The sequence below is a fragment of the Dromaius novaehollandiae genome, chromosome 1 (assembly GCF_036370855.1).
Source record: "Dromaius novaehollandiae isolate bDroNov1 chromosome 1, bDroNov1.hap1, whole genome shotgun sequence".
Lineage (NCBI taxonomy): Eukaryota > Metazoa > Chordata > Aves > Casuariiformes > Dromaiidae > Dromaius > Dromaius novaehollandiae.
Genome location: NC_088098.1, coordinates 184,795,862 through 184,820,725, shown reverse-complemented (window position 1 = coordinate 184,820,725; position 24,864 = coordinate 184,795,862). Strand labels below are relative to the sequence as shown.

At 41.0% G+C, this 24,864-nt stretch overlaps 1 protein-coding gene across 1 annotated transcript; it reads left to right on the top strand.

The window, feature by feature from the left end:
- Positions 1-744: 744 nt before the first annotated feature.
- OLFM4 (olfactomedin 4) lies at positions 745-24,518 on the top strand. Its single transcript, XM_026099179.2, has 6 exons — positions 745-828; positions 2,825-2,902; positions 6,684-6,836; positions 13,037-13,249; positions 14,140-14,293; positions 22,259-24,518. Exons 1-6 carry the CDS (start codon positions 745-747, stop codon positions 23,050-23,052), a joined length of 1,476 nt encoding a protein of 491 aa, XP_025954964.1. The 3' UTR covers positions 23,053-24,518.
- The last annotated feature ends 346 nt before the right edge of the window (positions 24,519-24,864 follow it).

Below are 24,864 nucleotides of genomic sequence, written 5' to 3'. Positions count from 1 at the left end.
TTTTTCCTCTCTCTGGCTCAGTGCTTTAGAGACAGGTCAGTAAATCACTGTGGTCAGCTAGCATGTGGGTCCGTGGAGGGAGAAACTGAGCAAGCGAGCAAGCATTAATGGGTACACAGTGTTAGTGTACGAAATATGAGCTTACTGGGAGGGAGGTGGGGAGAGATAGTCTATTTGTGTCTCACCTGTGCTATGTGAGCGTTGAGGGCACTGCAAAGCCGTAGAGACCCCTATGCACTTTACTTCCTGTAAAAGGCCTTTTAGCCTTGGGAATAAGGGAAGGATGTTTTTTGGTATGTGAGAAGTTTAACCTGTCCTGTTCTTCCCTGTACCTGTAAGAGGGAGGAAAGTTCATCTAGACCAGTATTGCCTGCATACTTCAGAATGAATCTATGAGAATTTTTATGATTGCGTCACAGTAAGAGGAAATGTCTATTTACCTGTCTTTGCAAATAAGAACATAATCTCCTGCATAGCCAAGATTGAGATTAGATACTGTACCATACAGAAAAGCTTTCTTGTTAGGAAGCTGGATAGCAGTTAATTTTTGACTGTGAGAAACTGCAAGTGCTGTTTGTACAGTAATAATTTGGCTCCTATTAATACATGACTTTATGACATCGATTGTCCAAAACAGCTAAAAAATACCAGGCAAGTTCCTCAAGTTTTGGATGGGGAAATCCCCAGACCACACTATAAGAGAGCTCCCTTGTCCCTTTGCTGCCACATCTGCTGGCTGGGAAGATGAAGCACACGAGGGTGACTGTGCTGCTTCTAATGCAAAGCATGATAGCACAGGCTACAGCCGCAGTGACAGCAACACAAGAGGTGAGTTGTGGGTCTCATAGCCTTAGCTTAGGTGCCTTCCTTTCTCCTTATTCAGCTTGATGAAAAATCTTCTAAGGTTACTGGAAAATTATTAGGCAAATGTTGAGATCTCTGCATGGAGAAACTTTAAAATACTCCTTCATTCTCCCCCCCAAATAATGAACTAGGACTGGCTAATAAATGTAAAAAAGAGGCACGTGTTTAAAATCAGAGTCAAATTCTGCCTTTGGTAAGATGAGTGCAATTCCCAGTGAGGATCTGAGTGGATGTTAAATGCTCTGTACAGTTTCTAATTAGTTAGCAAAGGCTTATAACAGGAAAGGATCCATATCTTTGATGTGGAAGGAGCTAGGAGGAGGGGGCTTTCCCAGCTGCATGACTGCTGTCATACTTTGTGACCAGGAGCATGAAAGCCATGCTGGGTAGTTTTAGTGGGGTACTCCCTCCTCCAGGTAAAACTGCATCTGATTTTATAAGGGAGAAGTTCAAATCAATGCTATCACCCCCCCTACCCCCCCCCCCCCAAAAAAAAAAAGACAGGGAGGAGAGGAGAAGGGGAGAAGAGAAAATTTTGAAAAAATTAAAAAATGGCATTAGGAAGAGAATTTTTTTTTTACTCTATATACTGCCTCATTTTTTAAAATTTCAAACTGGGCTAAATTGTCAGAAGAAAAAGTTTGCAAATAGCTTAAAAACATTCCTAAATGAAATAAAATATTTTGGTTTAGGTTGACCCAAAGTGACTGCCTTTTAATATTTTTTAGTTAAAAATTAGGAAAACTCCCAATTTGGCTCCAAATGAGGGTTTCTGATTTGTCTGGTTTAATCACCAGCCAGAAAAAACCCATTTTCCCTTAGTAATATGTTTTGAAGTTTGAGTGGCTTTGAGATTGCTGTGAATGCAGGCAGTGAAGTCAGCAACTAGCAGGAAGGTGTATTTTTCTGGGCAAGAAACAGTGGTAAAAGTCAAAGTGAAGGTGTAAATGATAAGTGTTGTTAAGCTGGGAATAGGAGGCTTAAAACGGGAGACATTTTTCCTAATTGGGCTTCGGCTTTAAGCTAGATCCTGACTTGCATAATTTATACAATTTGTGATGCTCTCTGCCCCACTGCTGTTAATTGCTATTAACCCCCCCTGTTCAGTGTAATCATTCGAACGTGCAAATGGTTGTTCAAATGGCAATCTTTCACACCAAAGCTTGTTTGCTCTGTGTCCTTTAGCTGAGCAGCTCCCTTGCCGGCCATTTGGAGCTCCCTGCTGGTCCTGGCTATGTCAAGAGCTCCTTGACAATGGGACGCTGGCTGCGGGAGCTGGGATTTGCGAAAGGTGGAAGGACCGGGGGGTGGGTACCCTGTTGTGGAGGAAGCCCATTTCATGCTTTGTTTCTTATGCCATTTGGTAGGGAGGGAGTCTTGCCGTAGTTGCTGTTTTGCTGCAAGTTTTGGTGGGACTCCACTGTGGGTCCCAGTGGGCTGCGTCACTGTGGCGCACCATCCTCTACACACTGTGGGGGATGTGGCAGACCTTTTGGGGATATGCAGCATGACACTGGGGTGACAGCTGCTCTTCTTCCTATGATAGGAAGGCAGGAGCCAGCCACATATGACTGTGAAAGGGGATATACATCATTTTATTACATAAAATCTCCCACGTGGATCTGGCTTTGAAGTATGGCAGCTTCCCTTGGTGTCCACCCTGCTGTCAGTGAAAGGTCTGGCTCACACCTCTTGGGCAGGCTGAGCACCCTTGGCCATCCACTGATTGCATGCAGCCTTGCTTTGGGAAAAGGTGCCTATGAAGTGACATTATGCCTGGAGAAACGGCAGTCACTGTAGCAGCTGATCAGACAAGCCAATTAATTTTAGAGTTGCTGGGGATGGCTCCCATAATAAAATCAAAGTGTTTTGGAGCTGTGGGATGAGGGCTTGCTCATGGACAAGAGCCGGTGCCACACGGAGGAGTTCACACTGAAGGAGACTTTCATTTCCCTTGCAGACTCCTCTTCTCAGTACATTGTTTCAGTATCTGACTCAGCCTAGCAAGACGACTGGCCACCTGCACACTACCCCAAAGGTATGACCATTGCTTACTGTTCTAAGGTAAAGTCCAGAAAATTAGGAAGGTGTGTTCTGTTTTTCAAATGCTACACAGTCCCCCAGAGATTTAATGATGCAGGAAAAGGCATTTAGTTGCTGCCAGGATTTAGGCAGTGGCAAATTCTCAAAATCATCACTGCGGCTGCCATGTCATTCAGTGCTTCGAGTTACATCCAAAGTTACATCTGACATTGCCTTCATGACTACAACCTTGGACCCCAGACATGAAACAGCTCGGGCCGTTGGGGTTTGAGAGCAGTGCACCAAACAGTTCAGGGGTTATAGCCTTCCTGGAGGAAGTGGGAGATGTCTTTTGAACCCCATCTTCCCATGTGGACTGGAGCAGGACCTTGAAAACATATTTTGTCACCTCTGAGATGTGTCCACTAGACTTCTGCTGGCTGGGGGTGAGAGATTCATGATTCTCCCTGTTCCACTGGGCTCAAATTTTATTAAACTATTTGCTGATAGATGGACTTGAATCTGACTTCTCTGCCTTTGGGGGCAGTGCTTGAGTCTGGGGTTTGTGGAATTCAGTATGGGTTTTCTTCCCCTCTGCCAAAGACTGTTTAATAACATTTCCATTTCGGAGAAGATTCAACAGGACACACTTGATCCGAGCGGCCCTGCAAGCTAGTTTCAAGAGCAGGATTTGCCCAATGCAGAGCTCCAAATCACGTCAGAGAGGCTGGGCAGCTTGACAGTAGGTCTTTATCTTCCCGGCTAGCCCAAAGCAGCACCTGGGCTGTGTGGAGGCATCTTTTGTGTGAGACAAATGCCTTGGGTTAAGTGTTTGCCTCTAATAGAGGGTTTGGGAAGTTAAATGGAGCTAAGAGTCTCTCTCTGGGTCTTAGCAGTGGGACCAAAACCTCATCCTTCTCCTTGTCCAGCTGAGGTGGCTCCCCTCCCTGCCGTGATTTTCTGTGAATCCCATTCTTTGTTTTAGGAAGAGAGAACAGCTAATGTGAGCTGTGAATGCCACTGGGATGCATGGTAGCTGGAAATTAAGCACTGAAATGACTAGGCGGTTTTGAGGATTTAACCCTAAGTCCATATTTAGACAACTGAATAAATGTCCCAGTTTTCAGAAGATCCAATACCTGGTGGCTCCTACTCACTTTCTTAAATTGAGGGGATGTGGAAAAGGAACATTTCTCATAGCCTCAAAAATACGTATATGTGACACAGTTTAATTTTACAGAGGGAAATGTTGCTGTCAAGTCCTTGCTGTAGTCTGGGACAGTTTGCTCTCTTTTAAACATTGAGTTTAGCTTATTAAACTTAAAAAAACATACAACTCCAACAAAAAAAAACTAGCCCATTTTGTGCATTTTTATATAGGATGAGGAAAAACATTTTGGTTATATTGTAGTCATTTGTCTGATATTGTATTTTGACTGAAGGACTTACTGACCCAAGGGACTCTTAATTAAAAAGTGCTTCTTGGCTTTATCAACATCATGATCCCAGTGTTAATAATGTCAATGGAAGAATGGAAGCCGTTCAGAGCAGACGCTCCTTTGGGGAAGGAGCATCTTTTGACTTGGATACGTACGGCACTTGCTGCAGTGAAGCAACTTCAACTCTAGGCTCTGTTGTAACAGAAATATTAAAATACGATTTTTTTCACATGGAGTTTAAATGCCCAAGTTCAAGCATTTTGTGGGGAGATCATTTTGGATGATCGTTTTAATACATATGTGAATGGTTTTTTTAACATGTGTAATAAGCATGGTATCTCTAGGTACAGTGATTGTTAGAGGACATAGTCGAGACCGTAGTTTATACTAGAGTATGTAAGGTATAATTGATATTATACTATATATGCAAACATATACATGTATATATAGTACATAATATACTATACTATGCATAGTGTATTCTCTCTTTGCATGCATAAACACAGATATTGTACCTGTGCTATACAGAAGGGATAGAATATAATATCTTCCACACAAAACAACATGCAAATGGATGCCTTACAGTAGGTCGCATATACTTTCTAAGCCATGTTTATTTTTCTGTTGTCCTTGTTGCTGTGCAACATGCCATCCCAGTAATGCCCATGCTCAGATGACTGATTATGCAAAAGCACCTAAATGACTTAGAAACCTATTTTTCATAGTAGTTTAGGTACCGACAGACAGATCTTTAAAGGCACTCAGAAACTTAGAAATAGCATACAGTATGTTCTCAGTGGAATATTCAGGAGTGCTTTGGTAACCTAAATGCCAGAGGAATCAGTGGAAGTTATGTGCTGGGACATTCTGCAATCCCACTGGATACCTCTCTGCTTTTCTTCATACTAAATGTCTGCAATCTGGCCTTGAGTAAAGCTTTAAGGCCCATGGTGCCTGAATAACACAAATAAAACTTCCTTGCATGAGTTCACTTGAGTGTTGCTCAGAAAGGGATGCATGCTGTTTGCTATGGCTCTACTGAAGAGATTGCCAGAAGCGCAAGCTTGGATTGTTCCTGCTTGCTGCTCTTTTCCTTGCAGGCTTATCTCCTGGCCGCTACTGTGTGCTCTGGGTTGGCTCAATGGTAAGAAAGTTAGTTGGAATTGCTGTGAAAAAGCAAGAGAAGAAAAGGAAGATATTTCAACTTTCAGTAGATAGTTTTGTTGTTTGCTTGTTTAGTTTTTAGAGGGAGAGAGAAAGCGTGTGAATAACAGTGAGATTTCTGCAAGGCAGGAGGAGAGGTTATAGAAAGGAGTGTATCTAAAGAGCAGTTCTGTAGCTTTAAAATATGCAGCCTCATTGAAGTACGTGCCGGAATATTTTAAAGTAACATCAAATATCTTTATTAATAAATTCCTGACAGGTTTCTGAACTGGGCAAACTTCTTATGTACAAACAAAAGCGAACTACTTCACTGCCCCAAACACACTCTGCAGTCAGCCCAGTGTATAGGGAATGATGTGATTTGGCTGTAAATTATGGCAAGATCATGAATCTGAAGATCTGAACTGCCAGCCCTGACCTTTCTGCACACAAGACACATTGCTCTAAAGGTGACGCTTTGAGCATGGAGACAGCCAGGACAAGGTGGTTCATGCTAATGGCATGGTCAATAGATCTGCAAACTGTCCACAAGCCTGGCTGTGCAAGCTGTGATGGGTGGCTGCTGTGAGCAATATTCTGCAGCAAGAGAGGCACCTCTATCTACCTCAGGCTGAGCCTGCATATTTAATTCTTTGCCTTGGCATATAACTTCCTTGGCATATAACTTCCATGGCATATAACTAAGTTCATACAACTATTTGCTGGAGCTGGTTGAAAAGTTTCAAATGAAGAATTCTTTTCAAAACTTTTCACTGCTACTAGTTATATTTTGGTGGATTTCTTTAAGGTGCCTTCAGCTCTACAGATGGAAATGACTAGATGGTCTGATCAATTCAATTCAGATCAACAGAACAGTAACTATAAAATCTAAGTGACTATGTTATTATTTTCCTGCTGTATGTGTTTTTCCATCTTTTGGGAAAGTTATATCATCCTTTTAGGAACACTATCTGCAAGATTGGGAAGGTAAGGGCTATTTTATGCCTCTGTTTTTCTGATCTGTACAGCAACTTTGTAAGGCTGAGTCATGAAAATTGCAAGATATTTTGAGTTCCTCAGGAAAAGACAGGTGAAAAAAACTAATAGCAAAGTTGTTGATCTCAGGATTGTCACAGCTCCAATTATTATTGGGCATTAGCCATTGATTCCAAGAAGAATATTAACATTTTTATCCTTATTAACTTCTCCTTGCAGCTATTTGCCAATGTGTCTGGCTCTCTGGATGACCATGGAACTTGTCAGTGCTCTGTGTACTTGCCAGATACCACCTTTCCTGTGCAGAAGGCTGAGCTATTGGAAAAGATAGCCACAACGCTTTCGGAGAAATTTGAGAGAGAACTTTCTCAAGTAAGGTGTTCTTTTCTTGTAAATATACCAGTTGTATTTTCAGTGAAAAATGCTTGCCTGTGAAAGAGTACAGCAGACAGCACTTTCCTGTAACCTGTCTTTCAAACAGTAGGAAAGAAGGTTGTGTGAGAACAAGGAGAAGGATGATTAAATGTAAAATATTGTCATTGTAGCATGTCATATATTTGAAAATCCTTAGGTCTCTTTTCTAGGCCTTTTCAGCTAGAGGCATATGGTATTTTGGGAAGAATGGTTATGTTTTTCCTTTTTTTGGCTCAGTTTTACTGGTTTGTGATTGCAGTACAGAGTCTAAGGAAGCCAAGTCTCCTGCTCTTTCATGTGTTATTATTTGTATGAAGCCAACCAGATTATAAGAGGGAAATGAAGGGAAAGAGGAGAAAGGTCACCATAGCTCAGAGTAACGAAGTAGGTGAATATTTGTCTCCTCACCTCTTTTGCTCTCAAAGATTAAAAAAAAAAAAAATCAAATATCCTCCTTGTCATCATCTGAAGCTGTGGCAATGAGACTACTGGATTATGCATTCTTGTTGAAGACAAACACACCTTACACTACTTTGGCTGCTTGTTGCATTGACTCACATCCACTTTCTTTGAGGAACTTGGGCAAACCCACACATGCTACAGGGCTCTGGGTGAAGCTGCCTGTGAGGACAGGAATCTGCCTTTGACTCTTGGTCATAGATAAATATTCAAGATTCAAATTAGGTGTCCAGGAGAAAGTGTTTTCTCCAGGAACCTGATGTCTTAAGAAATGAAGTGTCCTTGAATTAATCAGCAGAAAAGGCAGAGCATTAAATTATAAATTCTAACCATAAATATTCATAACCCTCTCTGGTACAATCAAGAACAGATAAGAAGTTATGCATAAAAACACAACAACAGGCAGAGGATCCTATGGAAAGATCTTTCAGTTAAAATCATTTGCTTTGAAGGAACTGGCGCTAATGATGACACACATTCAGCTGTCAGTGGGGATATGAAGGGCAAATTGACACAAGTCCCAGTGCCTCCAAGCACAGGAGTTACCCGGTGCCGTGCAGGAAGGAGGCATATCTCAGAGTTAGTGATCCATGAAAAACACGGAGATATTTTCTGGTCCCCATACCGCTCCCACAATGGTCAGTGCCAGCATTTTAAACTCATTTCACTAGGGCAGGAGGGCCCCAATTCCCAACCGGAAACTTGGCCTGATTCTGCAAGGCAGTTCCTGATCAAATACCACTTTTCCCAGTCACTTGCCCTGGTGTATCCTGCCTCTCACCAGATTTCTCCTCAGAACGGTGCAGGTATTCTTTAGGATATGTGACATATCTGATAGCTCCTAACAGACATTCAGAGTATCTCAAATGCTATTAGATCTCTCTATGTAGACAATCTCAGTTCTTCACTGACTATAATGGGAGTTCAGACATCTGGCTTATATAAAGACACAGTTACTACAGACACCTAAAATTACGTGTAAATTTATTGCTGAATCTCATCTCTAAAGTTAGGGTAAGCTGAATCCCCACCTTGGACTTTAATGTCTAGGTTGCCAGCTGGTGTCGACTGGTGTAAATGTATTGTTCTTTCCTACCAGCATACAGCATTGTAGACACCAGCCCTTGGCTCTCAACTCTAGCTGTAGACAGGGAAAATTCTAAGCCTTACTCAGAATTCACTGAATTTCATCCTGCCAAGACCAATCAGCCAAGCAGTGTTACAATGAATCTAGCTAGATAAAGACAAATACTTCAGCATGATCCAGGCAAAGAGACACTTTGAGTCAGAAATGAAAATGAACGGATTGTATTTTGGGCTTGCTCTGTGTCTGTAAGATTTGTTAGTTATGATGTTGTTTTCCTGTGGAAAGAAGAGAGCTGTCAAGCACTGCCCTATTGATACCCGAACTGAGGTCTCGCGATGCACAAGTCTCCTTGCATATTTGCATTAGTGCTATGTAATTATATTTTACAGACTTTTAAGACGAGTTCTTCACCTTTCTAGCTGTGGAAGAAAACCTCCATATACAATCCCATGTACTACCTTAGTCATGATAATATTTATAAAAAGGAGGAAATAGTGAAACAGAGCCAGTTCTCATTATTGATCATTATTAAAAATGATCCTAAGCCAAATCCTAGGGAGCCATTCTACCCTCTGCACAGTTTTGAGGGAAATTCAGATCCAAGTCTGACTTTTCAGCTCAGGCGTAACTTAGTATTGCCACAGGGGTGGGAGCTTCTACTGAATGCTTGCTTTTTTGACTCTGAGAACCCATACTTCATTCACTCTTCTAAAACACCCTTTGAAGCTCGTGGGAGCTTCTCCTGGGTAAAAGCTGCAGGACTGAACCCTTTTAAGGATGCTTTCCATGTGCTAGAAGTCCCAGATAAACAACCTGATTGAATCGTTAACCTTTTGCCTGATTGTAGGCTAATTCAAAAAGCAAGGGGGTCCTTTTATAGAATCAGCAGGCAAGGAAGCTCACAGATAAAGAGATGCTCTTGTGTGCCAAATGAGTACACACTGTAGGCTGAAAATACCAGACTAATTTTTCCTCTGTCACATCAACCTTTGCTAGCATAATTATGATTACAGAAGAAAATTAACCTCTCAAAGCAAAGCGGGAATTGGCTGCTCCTTTCAATAGGAAAGGAGAGAGGGCACCTCAGTAGCTGGGATGGATCAGCACTTCATCCCAAGGAAAGAAAGAGCCATTCAGAACTTTGCTCACAACAGCCAGAACATCTTCGCCTAACAAAAACAGGAGAAAAAAAGCATGCTTACCCTCCACCAATAACAGCTATTTTCAAGTCAGATTAAAGTGTAGGGGAATTCTTCTTGGTGTCAGCTGTTGCCGACCACACTCCTTACTGTTCTGTAGAGGTTAGGTCTGCCTGAAGCCAATATCCTGGGCCAAGTGACTTTATAGAATTGCTGGTTTTGTCATGTCTTTCTCATCTTCCCTCAGTCTTCCCACTTTTTTCTTTCGCATTTTCTTCTTGCACCCTTGTTCCCCCTTCTGTACTCTCCAAATGCATGCTGGAGAAGCGTCTGCCTGCATGCTGAAAAACCAGTGTTGATAAATACCAGTTGCAGGTAAATGACACAATAAATGAGCATTGCAGATTTTTCCTGCCCTTTTCATCCACGAGTGTGACAATGCTTGGAAAGGAAGAAAAACTGAAAGAGAGGATTTTTTTCCTATATATGCCTCAGTTGGCACCATTCTCTTCCTCCAAAAGGACTAATACAAACCCTATGTGCTCATTATACCCCACTTAAGGCTTTTATAATGAATGTGAATAAGTACAAATTATTGGACTAAATATGGGCCATACACAGAATTTCTGTGGTGATGTGTTGGTCTATAAAGAGACAACAGCCAATCCCTGGCAGGTAGATAGAGTAAAAGAGCAGGGATTACAAGTTGCTTAAATCTATCTGCCAAGCATCAGAACAACATCATGCTCCTTTTTAAACTGACATGTATAAGCTACAGAAGCTCCTGAGGCATATCTGAGCAGGCTGGGACGTCCACACAGTGCAGTGCAATGCTTGGCATAGGTGCTGCCCCTGTCTCCAAAAGCAGTATAGACCTATCGGAGCAGCACTGTATCTGAGATAATTATGTGTGTCTAATAATTACCCAGGGGAGCTATTAGCTGAAGTTCATTTCTGTGCTGATGTGGCTGTGTAGCTGCACTGCTGGGGCTAGTTTAGCCTCAACTTGTATGGTTATCTCTCAGCTATGCTCCACTGGATGGTGTTGACATGTCCTTAAACGACCTAGATGACTCAGTTGAGAGTGAAAACAGTTTGATATAGGAGGAGGACTTTGGGTCCGTGTCCTGCAGGACTCTGTAATCAGGGCTGAAATAACTATGTACACCTTGTTCCAACCTTCCGCATTTTTTTCAGATTCTCAAAACCCTGGAGGAAACTCCAGATTCACAGGTTTGGTCCTGATTTTTTCAGCAATGAGTAGCCTTCACTAATACCAGCAGTCTGTTTATTTCAGTGGTTTGTAAATTCTGTCTCTGTTGGGGAATTATTGCTATTATGGTGAGAAGGATTATTAATACCTAGACAGATTTCCAAAACCCTCTGTGATATATGTAGTTTCACGCAGCAGGGTAATTTTATTCAGACATGCTCCTGCTTTATATTTCCCAGATTGTAATGACATATGCTTTCTTCTTATTGTTCTAAGCATGCAACGAGTTTACATGCAAACACTGCAGGATCTACAGTTTAGACACTGACCTTTGAAGAATTTTTCTCACAGAGAAGATTTTTTGAGTATATCTTCCAAATCCAAATCGATTTTGCTGATTAGTGAAAATGTAGGGTCCATCTAATTTCAGACTGTTCCAAGAACATTGTTGAGCTCTTCCTTCTTATTCCTCACAGACCATGGTAATTGTGGCAGCTAGGACAAGGGATCCCAGCGGTCTCTGTAGTTAGCAAGATATAAGGAGCTAGATGTAGGTCTATATCTACCATTATTTTTCTGATTCTTAACTGTAATAAATAGCTTAGCTATTCCTTAGTTTGCAGTTACTCAGGCTTGGCATAGGAGATCTAGAGAACCCACTGTTATGAATCAGGGTGCTTCTGCTGCAGCTTATGGAGACGTGCCAATTTATATCAGCTCGAAGTGTGGCCTGCATACATTTTGAATGGCAGATATGTTTCAAATTCTGATTTAAATGCATGGGATGGAGCAACCTACTTTTGGTATATGTTACGTACATGCACAAACCTCTGTTTGGTAGTGGCTTCTCATGGATTTAAAATGTATTTGTGCCACTATACTTTTGAGGTTCACCCACTTAAAGTTCTCCTTCTTAAACCAAATGGTTAGATAGCTATCATTATGATCTTAAGGGATCATTTTTTGCCCTTCATGAATTTCCACATCATGAACTCCCATTCCTGTTACTCAATACACAAAGAATTCAGCAGAAAAATTAGAAGGAACTATCTGACGAGTCTGTTCTCTGGGGTCTCAGTCCCGGAGGCTGCTGGCAGAATGGGAGAATAGGGAGTCCATGGTTTTCATACCATGACAGGATTTTAGAGGCCATTACAGAGCCAATGGAGAAAAATGCTGGCTTTTATTTTATGTTAAGATAATGCAAGAGTGGTTGTGTGGATGTAGGCTAAAAATCTTTCACTCCAGGAAGTAATATTTATAGAAATGATAGTGCTATCAGAAGACAGACTTATAATACAAATAGCTTCTCCGAGTATAAATATGGAGTTGCTGGTGCAGCACACTAATTATATTTGTTCTTATTACCTTTTGTGATATAATTACATTGGTTTAAGAGAAAATAGATGCCTTTTTAAATAATATGAAGCATATAGGAGGGAAATTATATTTTTCCCTAAGTGTTAATTTTCATGGAACTAAAATTGTCTAAAGAAAGTTCCAAATCCATCTAATATTCTTGACATTCTACATCACAATGCTTGTGCCGTGACCTTTACCTTAGCAGTTACATGTGTGAAAATATATTTATCCAGACAACTGTCTAATGGTTCCAAGGCTGAAAAGACTGCTATGTAAATTACTTTATCTAGAGGCTGCAATAACTTTTTCACCTTCATTTAAACTAGCTTTTATTTTTATGAGCATGTTAATGCCCACCCCCCCCAAACAAAACAACCACAAACGCAAACCCAGTCCCACCAACTTTTAACAAAATTCAAATATACCCAGGGTAAAATCCTAGTTGAAAAAGTTGGGAACCTGTTATTGCCTTTTGACTTCCTTACCCTCTAAATTCTTCTTTGGGTTGCTTTGCCAGATAATCCACTGCAGATTGCAGGATAAAAATTTCACCAGCATAAGTTCTTGGCATACTTAGGATAAAGTTAGCTCACAGAGGCAATATTGGCGAAGAATTAAAAAAATAGAAGACCATGACTAAAATTCTGCTTTCAGTTATCCTCAGGCATTCTCAAGGGGACTTTGTGGAGCTGCCAACAATAAATGAGGGTTAAATTTTACATTTTTTATCTATGTGATAAGAATTTCACTATGTAGTTTGTGTGAAGAACATGCGTGTAAAGTATGTTGAAGTTATGCATGGGGTACTCAGGATTATAATAAAGATTAACATCTTTAAAAAGGCTTGTTTTATTTGCTAACTTGAACCTGCAAATGTACCTTTTTTTTTCTCTTTAAGGTTAGGGAGTACACAAAAATGATTGAACTGTATCAACAGAAAATCCTTAATCTAACCATCAGAGTGGAATATATGGAGAAGAGCAGCATATCTTACACAGAGCTGGACTTCCAGTTACTTAAAGTGGAAATCAGTGACCTGGAGAGACTGGTCACTCAGCTGAAATCCAGTCTTGTTGGTAGCAATGTTATCGTTGAACAAATATATTTGGAGGTATGCCGAAATGTTAATTAGATAAGCAGGGTTCAGATATACAGATGGTCTGTTCTCTCTGTAGTGTTTAGATGGAGGAAATGTAGCCTGTCTTTACTGCAGCCAGTGGAATTACTTTAGAATTTCATCAGCATAAATTAAAGGAAAGCTTGACTTTAAGTGTATTAACATGTTTTTCCTTGCTATAGAGCACAAAAAAGAAAAAAAAGGAGGGACCTCTTTATTTTTACCAGCTATCTGCCTGAAAGTTAACAATTCTGCATAGTATTAAACGCATGAGCTGATTAAATTATTATAATAAATATTAATTTATAGACCCCCATGCTTGGAAGCCTCTGTGCTTTAACTTAGATAATTACAAAATTAGCTTCTGGTTGCTAGGGTAGTGGCCCAATCAATATGAAATCAAGAACTGGGAAAGACTATCACCTTCCCAGCAGACTATATATCACATTTTCAAAGTTGTAATTAATCACTCACGTAGAGAGAATAATTGCTTCAGATGGAAGGTAGAATATCATTAGTTTCTTCATTGTCCTCTAGATCATCGGGTAGGTGACTGAGAACGTTATTTATCTGCAAATAAAATTTCAGGATACCTTTGCAAGGCTGGAATAAGGACTTTTTATAAATAATAGCTAGTGCTTGCTTAAGACTTATTGGATGTTTATATACCATCTTTAGCATTATGGTATACAACTGAGTGTTAAAGCATTTCCTTATGATCACATACATTTGCTGGAGATACTAGCAGAATAAGGCCTATACTTAGGGATACTTCTTAAAACTTGTTCGGTAGCATCTCCTGTGTTATGATCAATCCTGCCTGCAAATATCTGTAAAATAAAGTTGACAGGAATTTAAACTTGCTCTCATTTTTTTTTCTTTAGATCAGAAATCTGACTATCCTGGTAAATGAACTAGAATCACTGGACAAAAACAATATCCTTGCAATTCGACGACAAATTGTGTCTCTGCAGAATCGATTGAAAGAGTGTGAAGAGGGAACAAACAAAATTACAGTACCCCCTTACTTCCCACCAGGTAAGCACTTCTCTTTTATATAAGGTGAGAAACAACACAGTGCATATGTAGAAGAGTAAATACAGAGATTTCACATTATTAATATTAAATATGACTAAATACAATACTACATAGCTCCTGAAAAATTAAGCAGACAGCTACTAATTTTTCATCAACAGATTCAGAAGGAAGGTGAGGGCAGGAAACTGTTCCAGATACATTATCTGTTTCCACCTGGAAAAGTTATAAATTTTCTCCCACCTGAAGTGTGAAAATGAATCTTTCCTCTTTTCTTTTTCTAAACACTTCCTTTTTTTTTTCTTTTTGTGGGAAACGGTATGTTTTTTTCTGACCAGCTGTGATTTTTAATAGTTCCTGTGAAAGTGACCTATGTCATGGCAACTTTGTTCTAAGGTTATTTGGAAAATGTATGAGCAATGGTTGATGTACTAAAGCTGTTGGTATGCAAACTCAGAAAGGCAGCATTGCATGAAGATTACTTTTGCTTCACAGGCAAAAGATTCTTCTAAGTTAGAAGGTCAAGAACCGTAGGGGGAAATTCTGGTTTCATGGAAATATGTGGGAGCTTTATTAATGATTTCAATGGAAGTAGATTTTTACCCTTTTTGAATAGGAAAGATTATGCTTTTGGAGCTTAGATCAGTGGTTCCCAGAGTGCAATTCATATAAAAGCAGCAACTATCACAGGGCATGTGGTACTCAGTTTACAATTGGAATAACTTTTGTCTTGATGGTGTGTTCAATTTGAAAAATCACATTATGACTGAATAGCAGTCTGAGAAATTTAGAGGGTCAAAACTGCTATGCTGGAGCACATAGTTTGGGAAACACTAATTTAGGTATGCCAGGCCAAGCTTCCCACTTGCTAACAGACTGTAGGATTTCTCAAACTGTGTCAATCCCCTGAGTATTTTATATACATAGGGTTCCTTTTGACAGAGAGAATAAAGGGAGAAAAGAGTAAAAGAGAAAGTGCTCTATTGTATACAGTACCCAAGGGAAGAATCCTACTTTTTCACATATACTGGATAAGCTGGTTAGCAATCAGGTAGACTAAATAAAGAGGAGCCCATAAACAATGAGGAATACTGTCCCATGTGCAGGGAGCATGGATGTGTGCCTACCAGGGTTTACCTGTCATCAGATTTGGGTTAGCTAGTTCAAGCGTCTCATTGGAAAAGCGAGAGGTAGAGAAACAAGCTTTCCTTAGGTTCAGCAGTCTTTCCTATAGCAATCTCCTCAGGGCTTCATGGTGATGTGGGCGGCCGCTGCACTTTGACAGCATGTGTGAGTAACACCTTGTCTGGGAGCTAGACATAAGAAAAAGCTGAAACAAAACCCTATGCTGACAAAATTTCAAGGCTCTTCCCTGCTCCTTGGGAAAGGCTTAAAATGTTTCAGTGGAAAAAAAAATTCAATGTTTTAAAAGTATTTGAAGGGCATCTCATTAATTTATTGAGGGTGATGGTGTGTGGAAAGAAACAGCCTCTCTCTCTTCAAGTCTACAGCAAGCCTTATCGAGGTTCGGAATAAGAATGCTGTGTCCTTCCATGAGGGATGGAGGAAGGGGCTCCTTTGATGCCTGGGTGGTTGATGTGACCGTCTGTGGGATGTAGAAACTTTCACAGAGTGGGATAGGGAGGTCAACACTGCACGGTGCAGCTTCATGCCGGAATAGGATAGTCATGTCTAGAGCAAGATATTAACTCTAGGATGGGAAAAATGTAACTGCACAGGATAGCAACCATAATAGAATTATTTAGCATTGCTTCTCAGGGCACAGTGGTGAGATGGATATAGACTTTCTGGGAACAAAGTGGTATCTCTTCAGCATTGCCTTATTCCTGGTTGTTGTGCCAGCTAGCTCAGGTACCACTGCATGTCATTGCACTGTGCGGGAATCACAAACCTCAAAGGCTACAGCTCCAGTTGGAAAGGAGTATCATAGCTTCACCACCTTCCAGTGAATTATCACCACTGACATGAGCTGAGGACCTACTATAGCATTGTCTGTGGGTTCGTGTGACACCTACAGCAATAGGAACCCCAGAAATGATCCCACTTGGAGGATGTGTGCGGGTATCGTCAGGGTCATATTTAGAGTGAGGGTGGTCTCAGAGGCTAGCATGAAGGACTGGCTGAGTAGCTGTGGAGGGCTGGCAAATTTCCTGCCTGTTTGGAGTTGCCAGCTCTTCAGATAATCTGGGTATGTAGGTTCGGATCCCTGCTAATCCACACTGGGATGACATCCTGATTTTGTGTGCCTGCTGGGGAGTGAAGACTGTTCTCTGGGCAGTAGATGGCAATTTCCAGTTTCCTACTGTAGTTTCTGAAACTTTGTATAGCAATTACATGTAGCACAGACCAATTCTGTATCTGAAGTCAAGTAGTAGAAGGAAGATGTTATTGCTTGGGGAGCAAGCTGTATTTTCTAGGTGGTCATTTTGGAGGCTTTGCATGGATGCACTTAGGCCTCTGAAGCTCTCTAGCACTCATTTATGTGCTTGAACACAATTTCCATACGTTTTCTCTGCAAGCTTGAATGCCCTGAATTCCTGCCAAACCATTTGGCCTTGCCCTGCTTTTAGTTCATATTATATTTATAATGTTTGTATTAAACTGACTTTTTGTCCTGTTTTCAGACTGGGTTTTCTTTCCCCCTTCCTCCTCTCTTCTGCATATTTTGGGTAGGCAACATGAACTTGAGAGAGCTTGGCTAATCCCCAAGCTGTCTAAGACCATGAGTCTAAAGGCAAGTTTAATTAAAGCTTCTTGCTTCACAGTGCTGCAGCATGCAGCCCCTCTGACTCTGTCCCCCAAGGCTTTTGCTGCTGTATTTCTCAGAGTGAGCAGGCCTGTTCTTAAACAGCATATTAGAAAGAAATCACTGGTCTCCATTTGTCTTATCCTTTGACTGGAGAGGTGGTAGTCTAAGTGATTGAGATGGGGCTCAGTACATGTGTAGTTAACCATCATCATCATCAAGTTTCCTATCTGTAGGAAATCCCAGCATCTCTCACCTCACCACTGCAGTGGGAAGAAATGTTTATCCATTTGCCTTTTTTTCCTTTTGTGATGATCTCATCTCGCTGCATCAGGGCAAATGTAAAGAGAAAAGGACCCCATGATGGTTCTTTGAGGACTCTACAGCAGATTCTTTGTCATGTCTCGCTGAAATGATCTGAGAGAGGCAGGGGGGAGAAGTGAGTCAGATGAAACTCTCGTAGGCAAAAAAAAAAAAAAAAAAAAAAAAAAGTAAAGCGGTTTCTCCAGCTTTTGTACATTCAGAAATTCATAATTCCTAGTTACTGGTGAACACGAATAGGTCTCACCAGGGTGCTTAAACTCAGGCATTCCTGTTTGGGTATTACAGAGATTTCACTTTTACAGTAAATTTTACCTCCTGTTTACCCAAATCATTTGGTTTCCTTGAATGCATTGGGCTGCAGTCTCAAATGGGAATGTCCAAACAGAGAGAGAGGCAGAGACAGAGGCCCACAGGCACCTCAGGGGAGCAGGTCAGTGCCTTCTCTCCTAGGTTTTCCAGGATGGCCTGTACTGCCCCTGGAGGCATGTACATACCTCCATTGGCTATGGAGGGAGCTTAGATGAAGCACCTGAATTTGTAGCTGCTTGAAGGTAAGTCAGATGACTTCCAGCCCTCCATCCCATCCTGTGTTGAATGCTCATGTGGCATTATTGCAAACACAAGCCTTCTCTGACTCACCGCTATCAGCCTGTATTCATGCCCAATGCTGTATGGGTGAAGACTAAGGTGTTTGTGTGGGTCTTCCTATGTCAGTGATCTTACTGGAAGGAATAAAGATGAGCCTTTCCTTGAGAAGATTTCTGTCTGCTGTGCCTTAAGCCATGGTAAGGCTGGTAACAGTTCATACCTCTGGATGAAGTGTCAGGGTCATCTGATGGGAGAAAAGGGTGTACATCTGGTGCACCTGTGAGAGCACAGTACCATTCTCTGCTGGGCCCTATGTCTCTTGTGGGAATCCCTTTAAACATGGGCCCCATGTGGTTTTGCACTCTGCAGCTGCAGAGATGAGCTGTGGTCACTCTTCTGTGATTGGATGCAGCTGCTTGGTGGATCAGGCTGCCGGAGATTTTTGGCACCTGTATAGTGGAGTGAGAAGCTGATGTGCTGCTCAGTGAGTGCATCAGATGCAGCCTCGGTTTGTCAGGGCTGTGTGGGTGAAAGCGGGGTCAGCTGGATGTGTCTGATGCTCAGCCCTGCAGCCCATCAGCCAAGCAAGCTGGGCCCTCACCAGTTGTGACCTCTATGTACCAGCTCTTTTTCTAATCAATCAGAAGAGGATTAGTCAATGGCTGAGCTGAGGTCTTGGTGCCTTTTGTAGGGAGAAGAAGTCTGTGCGTACGTATCTACGTTAGTCTTCCTCTCCCTTGTTCACTGCATGAGTGTGAAATGAGAGGGTGAAAATATCAGGACTTCATTTAGCAGTGGCCTAAAACAGTGGAAAAAGGAGTTAAAAACTTGAAAGTTTGAATAATGCATACGGATTTATTTCAAGTATCTTCTAATATTTACAAAATTACATGACACTTTGTTTCCTTTGTGCATTTTGTTTCCCACAAGATTCAGACGGGGAGGCAAGTTTAGATTAAATAAACAGCAATGAATTCTTCTGAACCTGTGCAGAAGACAGATCACCTCCTGACTACCACAGAGTTTTTTGGTTAAAAAAAAAGGGAGAGTTTTCAAGGAAATCAAAATCAAGCATATACTATATAGAAACCTCAGACAATTTTTGATGTCATTAAAACGGAACACGCTTCTAACTTTATTTTAATAATTCATTGTTTCATAAATAAAAACCAAACAAGTGTTCAGCTGAGAGATCTCTTTAAGGGAAGAAATAATAATTTATTATTTCGTTTGTAAAAAAAGGTCTCTCTGCTGAACACAGGTTTGTTTTTTATTTATGAAACAATGTATGAATTATTAAAATAAAGCTGGAATTGTGTTCTGTTTAATGACATGAAAAATTATTTGAGGTCGCATATAGATGAGCTTAGCAGTGCTTCACTACCTGCAAGCTTTGGTGCTATATTTTTCTAAACAAATCAAGAATTTTAGAACATTTAATAACCATTTAATTCTGAGATAAGTATATTGTGATTTAAGCACCATAATATATTCAATATGTCACTAGTTTAAAAGAAACCCTTATGGCAGAGGTAACAATACACAATAGAGAAATAAGGAAAAAACAATTCAAATTGATTTATGGAGCTGGCAGGCTGCAAACCATTTAGCACTGCCTGCATTAGCTTTCTTCCTTTGCACGGGCTGAGATACGAGCACCTCCAAACATTGGTATCTGCGCCAAGTACTGAGGCCATGTTACTAGCCATGCTGTGAGCCATTTCCAGAGACGCAGCCTGGCTAGCCATACAGCGATGCCTTCCTTGAGCGCTATATTTGGAAATGAGGTTTCTGCTCCAGGATTTCAGCAATCCTTCCTTTGTAAAAGAACTTAAGCGCATGCTTAAATGCTCGTGTGTTCGGAGCCAGGAACGCTGCCTTGCTGCGATTCATGGCAGTGCGGAAGGAAGCAGCATTCGCCTGGGGCAGACCTGCGTTTCAGCCACAGGAGTCCCTGGGCACAGAACAGGCTGGGGAGGAGATGGTGTTGGTCGCACTTGGCGTCAGCTTCTGCACCATGAGCTGGGCACTTGCTCATGCAGGGCTGCCCCGTGGGGAATGCTGACCTTGGGGAAGTTGCCAGTGTGGCCTGCGGACACAGCGATTTATCAGTGGCTACTCAGCAGCTGCGGCTCTGCATAATCTAAAGCTGCTATCCACCTTCCTCATGGATATTGAGGAGGCTGCAGTTGAATCTCATGTCCCATAAGACATTAGTGCAAGAGAGCAGGGCACTCTGAGGACTGACAATTTTATGTAGTGGAAGGAGAGAAACGCTGCAACTTGAGTAAGAAGACATGGAGATCCTTGCTGCCCAAAATGACTTTACACAATGACACAAATGTTACCCTCCAGCAGATTACATGGACATTTCTAACATTCACACCACAAGATTTCTTGCCCCTGAGACAGGTCACCTTCCCTCTGGCAAAGCAGGTCAGAAAAAGATCTGATCCTAGTCTTTTCCCAAAGAGAACACCTCAGATTGGTATGTTTCTGCAGTTCTCTCTGTCTGCGAGATAAGAACTGGATGTCCCTAAGCACATGATACCTCCTAGGCTTTTCCTGGCAGTGGCTTTATGAGTTTTCAATGCAGCATCATAAGTACTGTCTAGCCTTTCTTAAGGATGGACAGCTTTGAGGGCAGAAGGTAAATTCTCTGTTATTTCTCTTTCTCCTCTGTGCCAAGCCACAGGATCAAAACAGGTTATTTGTATGGTAGACAGTTTTTCATTAAGATTGAGGTTATGGTCACTCTTTTGATAGAGGCTGTAAGCAATCATCACATACCCACTTCAAATACTAAAAACATAAAGGACAGGTTTGACTTTCATCACTGACACCATAGCTGGTGGTGCATGAAGGCCTTGTTCTGAGGGGAATATTATTAACAAAAGTTGTTGCCATTAATTTATCAATTAATTGAATCATGAGACTTGGGTCTATACAGATAATACTTCATCTTTAAGAAGGAATACTGTCTAATGGTTACAGCACCCCACTGAAGTGGGAAACCTTTGAATGCCTCTAAACTTGTGAGCTGGTGCCAGTCACATAACGTCTCTCTTTCTGTTACCTCAGGTGAACATACTCTTAAAGGAAAAAATCTGGGACACTTTTGTGGCAGTCACGCAAAAAGCTAAAGTTTACATGTGAAAAAAAGCTCGCTGGTTTTGCCAGTGGCAGCTTTGGACTCATCAGAGGCACACACATATTTCTGAGTGCAGCATTTTTGCACTGGTGACTTACGATGCTCAAAGTTTTTCAGGAAACAGGAATATCACTGACATTCACCATGAGTAAAAGGAAAGTTTTTCTTGGATCTAAATTCATTTCAGCTGTTTTGTTCCAGATACTATTCATCATCATTGAATGTTTATTCCACTTTGCTGTTTTTTCCTAGTGAATGTGGAATAAATTCTATATGGCCTAGCAATGCATCTTTAAAAATGTTATATAGGTGAAAAGCCAAAAATTTTGACTAACAAAATGAAAAAAAGGCTATTTCGATGGTCTTGAAAATTGCTCCATGGTTAATATATGGAAAACAGAAGTGTTCTAATTCAGCTCGAAGTTATATTCTCTTTAGAGTTACCTCACATACAAACTCAGAATAATATCTATCTACATTGCCTAGGCTGTGCTTGTTACTGTCTGCAGATTTCTTTGAGGGCCTGAGGTGGAAGGCACCATGTGGCTGTGATGTATGGTTATAAAGCTATAATTCTGATAGCAGAATGCTAATCTGAAATGTGACTGTAGAATTACTGCTGCTACTTCTCCTTACTTCCCCACCTCAGTGATATAAACAGGCTCCTTTTTATTTTTTTCCTGTTTCCCATGTTCTCAGTTTCACTGAGGGAGAAAATAACCTAAAAAGCTTCTGAAATTGTATTTTCCAAGGGATTTCCTAGTGCATCAGGCTTGCAGGCATCAAATAGGTAGCAACAGAAATCTGCCTGTTGTCTGGAACAGCTCAGTGAACACTTATTTTCTGCAAGTGAATCCTGACTGAGGATGAATGTCCTTATCAATTTTTTTTCCCTAAAATATAGCTGTAAATGATATGTACCCTTTGACCACCAGATTTCTAAGGCAATCTGAAGCACTTAGCAACATCTGGTTGCTGAACTTGGTCCAAAATGGACATTTTACACTGAAGTTATGCATTTATGTCTGTGCTTTGCCACAAAGCTAGTCGCTATTAAGCACTGTAGAGGCTATGCTATGCAAAACCTCTCTCCTAATGATACCATTTGGAAAAATCTGTTTCTTCTCTTTGATTGCAGGTAGCTGCATTCACCGTGGACTGCTGAATGTTAGCCAGCCCTATGTTGTAAAGCTGAACTGGAGAGGATTTTCCTACAAATATGGTTCCTGGGGTAGAGATTACTCTCCTTCTAACCTAGAGGAGGAAGTCTATTGGGTTGCACCATTGAACACAGATGGGAGATACTTGGAATATTATAGAATTTATAGTTCCTTTGATAATTTGCTGCTGTTTAGACCAACGTATGAAAGTAGAATAACATATGGGCAAGGCAGTGGCGCTGCTCTTTATAATAATTTTTTGTACTATCATGCTTATAGTTCAAGAGATATGGTCAAGCATAATTTAAAAACAAACACCATGGTTTTGAGGAAGACACTTCCAAATGCTGTTATTGGTAACCGTTTCTCTTATGCGGGTGTAACATGGCAAGACATAGACTTTGCTGTGGATGAAAGTGGGTTATGGGTAATATATTCAACAGAAAATAGCATGGGTAACATCGTGATTAGCAAACTCAATGAGACCACACTTGATGTGCTAAATACTTGGCAGACAAGACAGTACAAACCATCTGTTTCTAATGCTTTCATGATATGTGGTGTTCTGTATGCCACAAGGACAATGAACACTAGGAAAGAAGAAATCTTCTACATGTATGACACAAGTACTGGCCGAGAAGGTACTATTAGTGTTGTTATGGATAAAAAATTAGATACAATCCAGAGTATCAATTATAACCCCACAGATCAAAGACTGTATGTTTACAATGATGGTTATCTTCTAAGATATGATCTCGCCTTTCAACTTTAGTATCTCAATGATACAACCACGTGGTAAAACTGGGCAGCAGCTAAAATAAGAGATCTAGTATGCCTTTAGTCAATGCTAATGCCAATGTAGGGTTCATCTGGTCTGATGAACCGTATCTGCTGGGTGTTATATATATTACTTTGATTAGTTTCCTTAAAGGAATAGCCCACTCTTATCAGTACTATTGCCGGCAGTAGTGTTTGGCAGTACTGGATTCTTCCGGTTTTGATTGGTGTTTATTGGTGCTTGGTGCATTACAAGTATCTTGCCTCTAAGAGTAGATTTAGTGCATAGATTTAGTGCATTTTGTTTACAGAAATTGATGGGCACAGCTTGTCCACTGACCGAGAAGCTAATTACCCAGAAATGTGCATTTGTCAGTGTTATACAGGCAAGGCACCCAGAAAATGAAAATGAATTCCCACTGATCTTCATCAGAGTAAATTGAGGTCTCAGAGAAATTAATAGAGGGATTATAACCGTATAGGAAGTAGGACTTGGTCTGAAGAGAGCAGACTATTTTTTAGGTTAGAAAAGTAATGGCTGGCTCTAGGGTTCAGGAGAGGGGGTAGAAATGCAATTTGTTGTCTGAAGTCCTACCATGTGGAGGGGAGAGAAGGCATTGGGGCAGGGACAAAGTGCAGGGCTGAAAGCACCCGTATTGCTGCCCATCCTGTCGCTGATGCAGTGGGACGGTTGCCCCTGGGGTAGCCCTTTCCCACCTGCAGCTGCCTCCCCACCACTCAGCTGTATCCTGAGCGGGCTTCTTGGAGTGACTGCAGAGGTAGAGCTGGCAGCAGGACTTTCACCCTCTTTTGTTTTGTTGCACTCTGCTGCCTTAAGCAATTCCTTGTGCCTAGACCTGGCCTTATGCATGGCCTTATTGCAAGCCATGTTTTGTAGTCACCATGGCTCCATTCTCCTGGCAGTAGGATGCAGGAAACACTGTTTTCCTTTCCTTTATGCCCTTGTAAGCTGATCCAAATCCTTCTGTTGACTTCTGTGGTCACAGGCAGCTCTTCGGTGTATATCATGCTCTGCCGTAGAATGACAGCTGTGTTATTTAATGTGCCTCTATTCACCATTTTTGCAATTCTGTAATTAGATTCCTGAGAGCCTTGTTAGTGTAAGATCCAATTCATTCCTTGTGTAATTCCATCTTATAGCAAGATAAATGTCATTTCAGAAAGCAGAAGTCTGGTCAAACTAGCTGGATATGTGTTTGTTTTTTGAATGGCTAGTGTATAATTGTTTCTGAGTGTGTGTACTCTATCCATGTGTTACCTTCATCATGTCAGAAAGCAAACTAAAATAACATAATTCTGAGCTATACAATGATGAAAAAAGCAGTTTTCATTGTTCATTTTCTTCTGTTACCCTGCAATCATGTTTGTGTCTTCTGATAATCAAAAGCAATGCAGGCGCAAATGATTACTTCCTGCCTAATAAACAAATCTTTAAAAGAATCTGAGTTGTACTCGAGAACCATTTAAAGCTGCTTGTGACAACTTGGTAACTTTGGGGATTCCACAGGAAGTCAGCCTGACCAAATGTTTGAAACAGGATCATTGCACTCACTTGGGCTCAGTGTACTTAAATAGCTCTGGGAATAACACGAGAGTGTGAATCAGTATGTCAACAAGTACAAAAAAAGGAGCTTTATTTTGTCACCTTGAAATATGTTAGCTGGTTAGGATAACATTTCTCCACCAAGGTGAGATGTTACTGGAGACGTTGGAGGCTGATGAACTGATGACACATTTTGAAGCCAGGTCCTGCCACTTATCAGGTATCAGCATCTGTGTCTTGGAA

Bases quoted from the DNA above. Each gene is read 5' to 3' on its own strand.
- OLFM4 (XM_026099179.2), top strand. From the start codon at position 745: ATGAAGCACACGAGGGTGACTGTGCTGCTTCTAATGCAAAGCATGATA. The intron at 829-2,824 runs GTGAGTTGTGGG...TTTCCCTTGCAG, and splicing joins CAGTGACAGCAACACAAGAG to ACTCCTCTTCTCAGTACATT. The intron at 6,837-13,036 runs GTAAGGTGTTCT...TTTCTCTTTAAG, and splicing joins TTGAGAGAGAACTTTCTCAA to GTTAGGGAGTACACAAAAAT.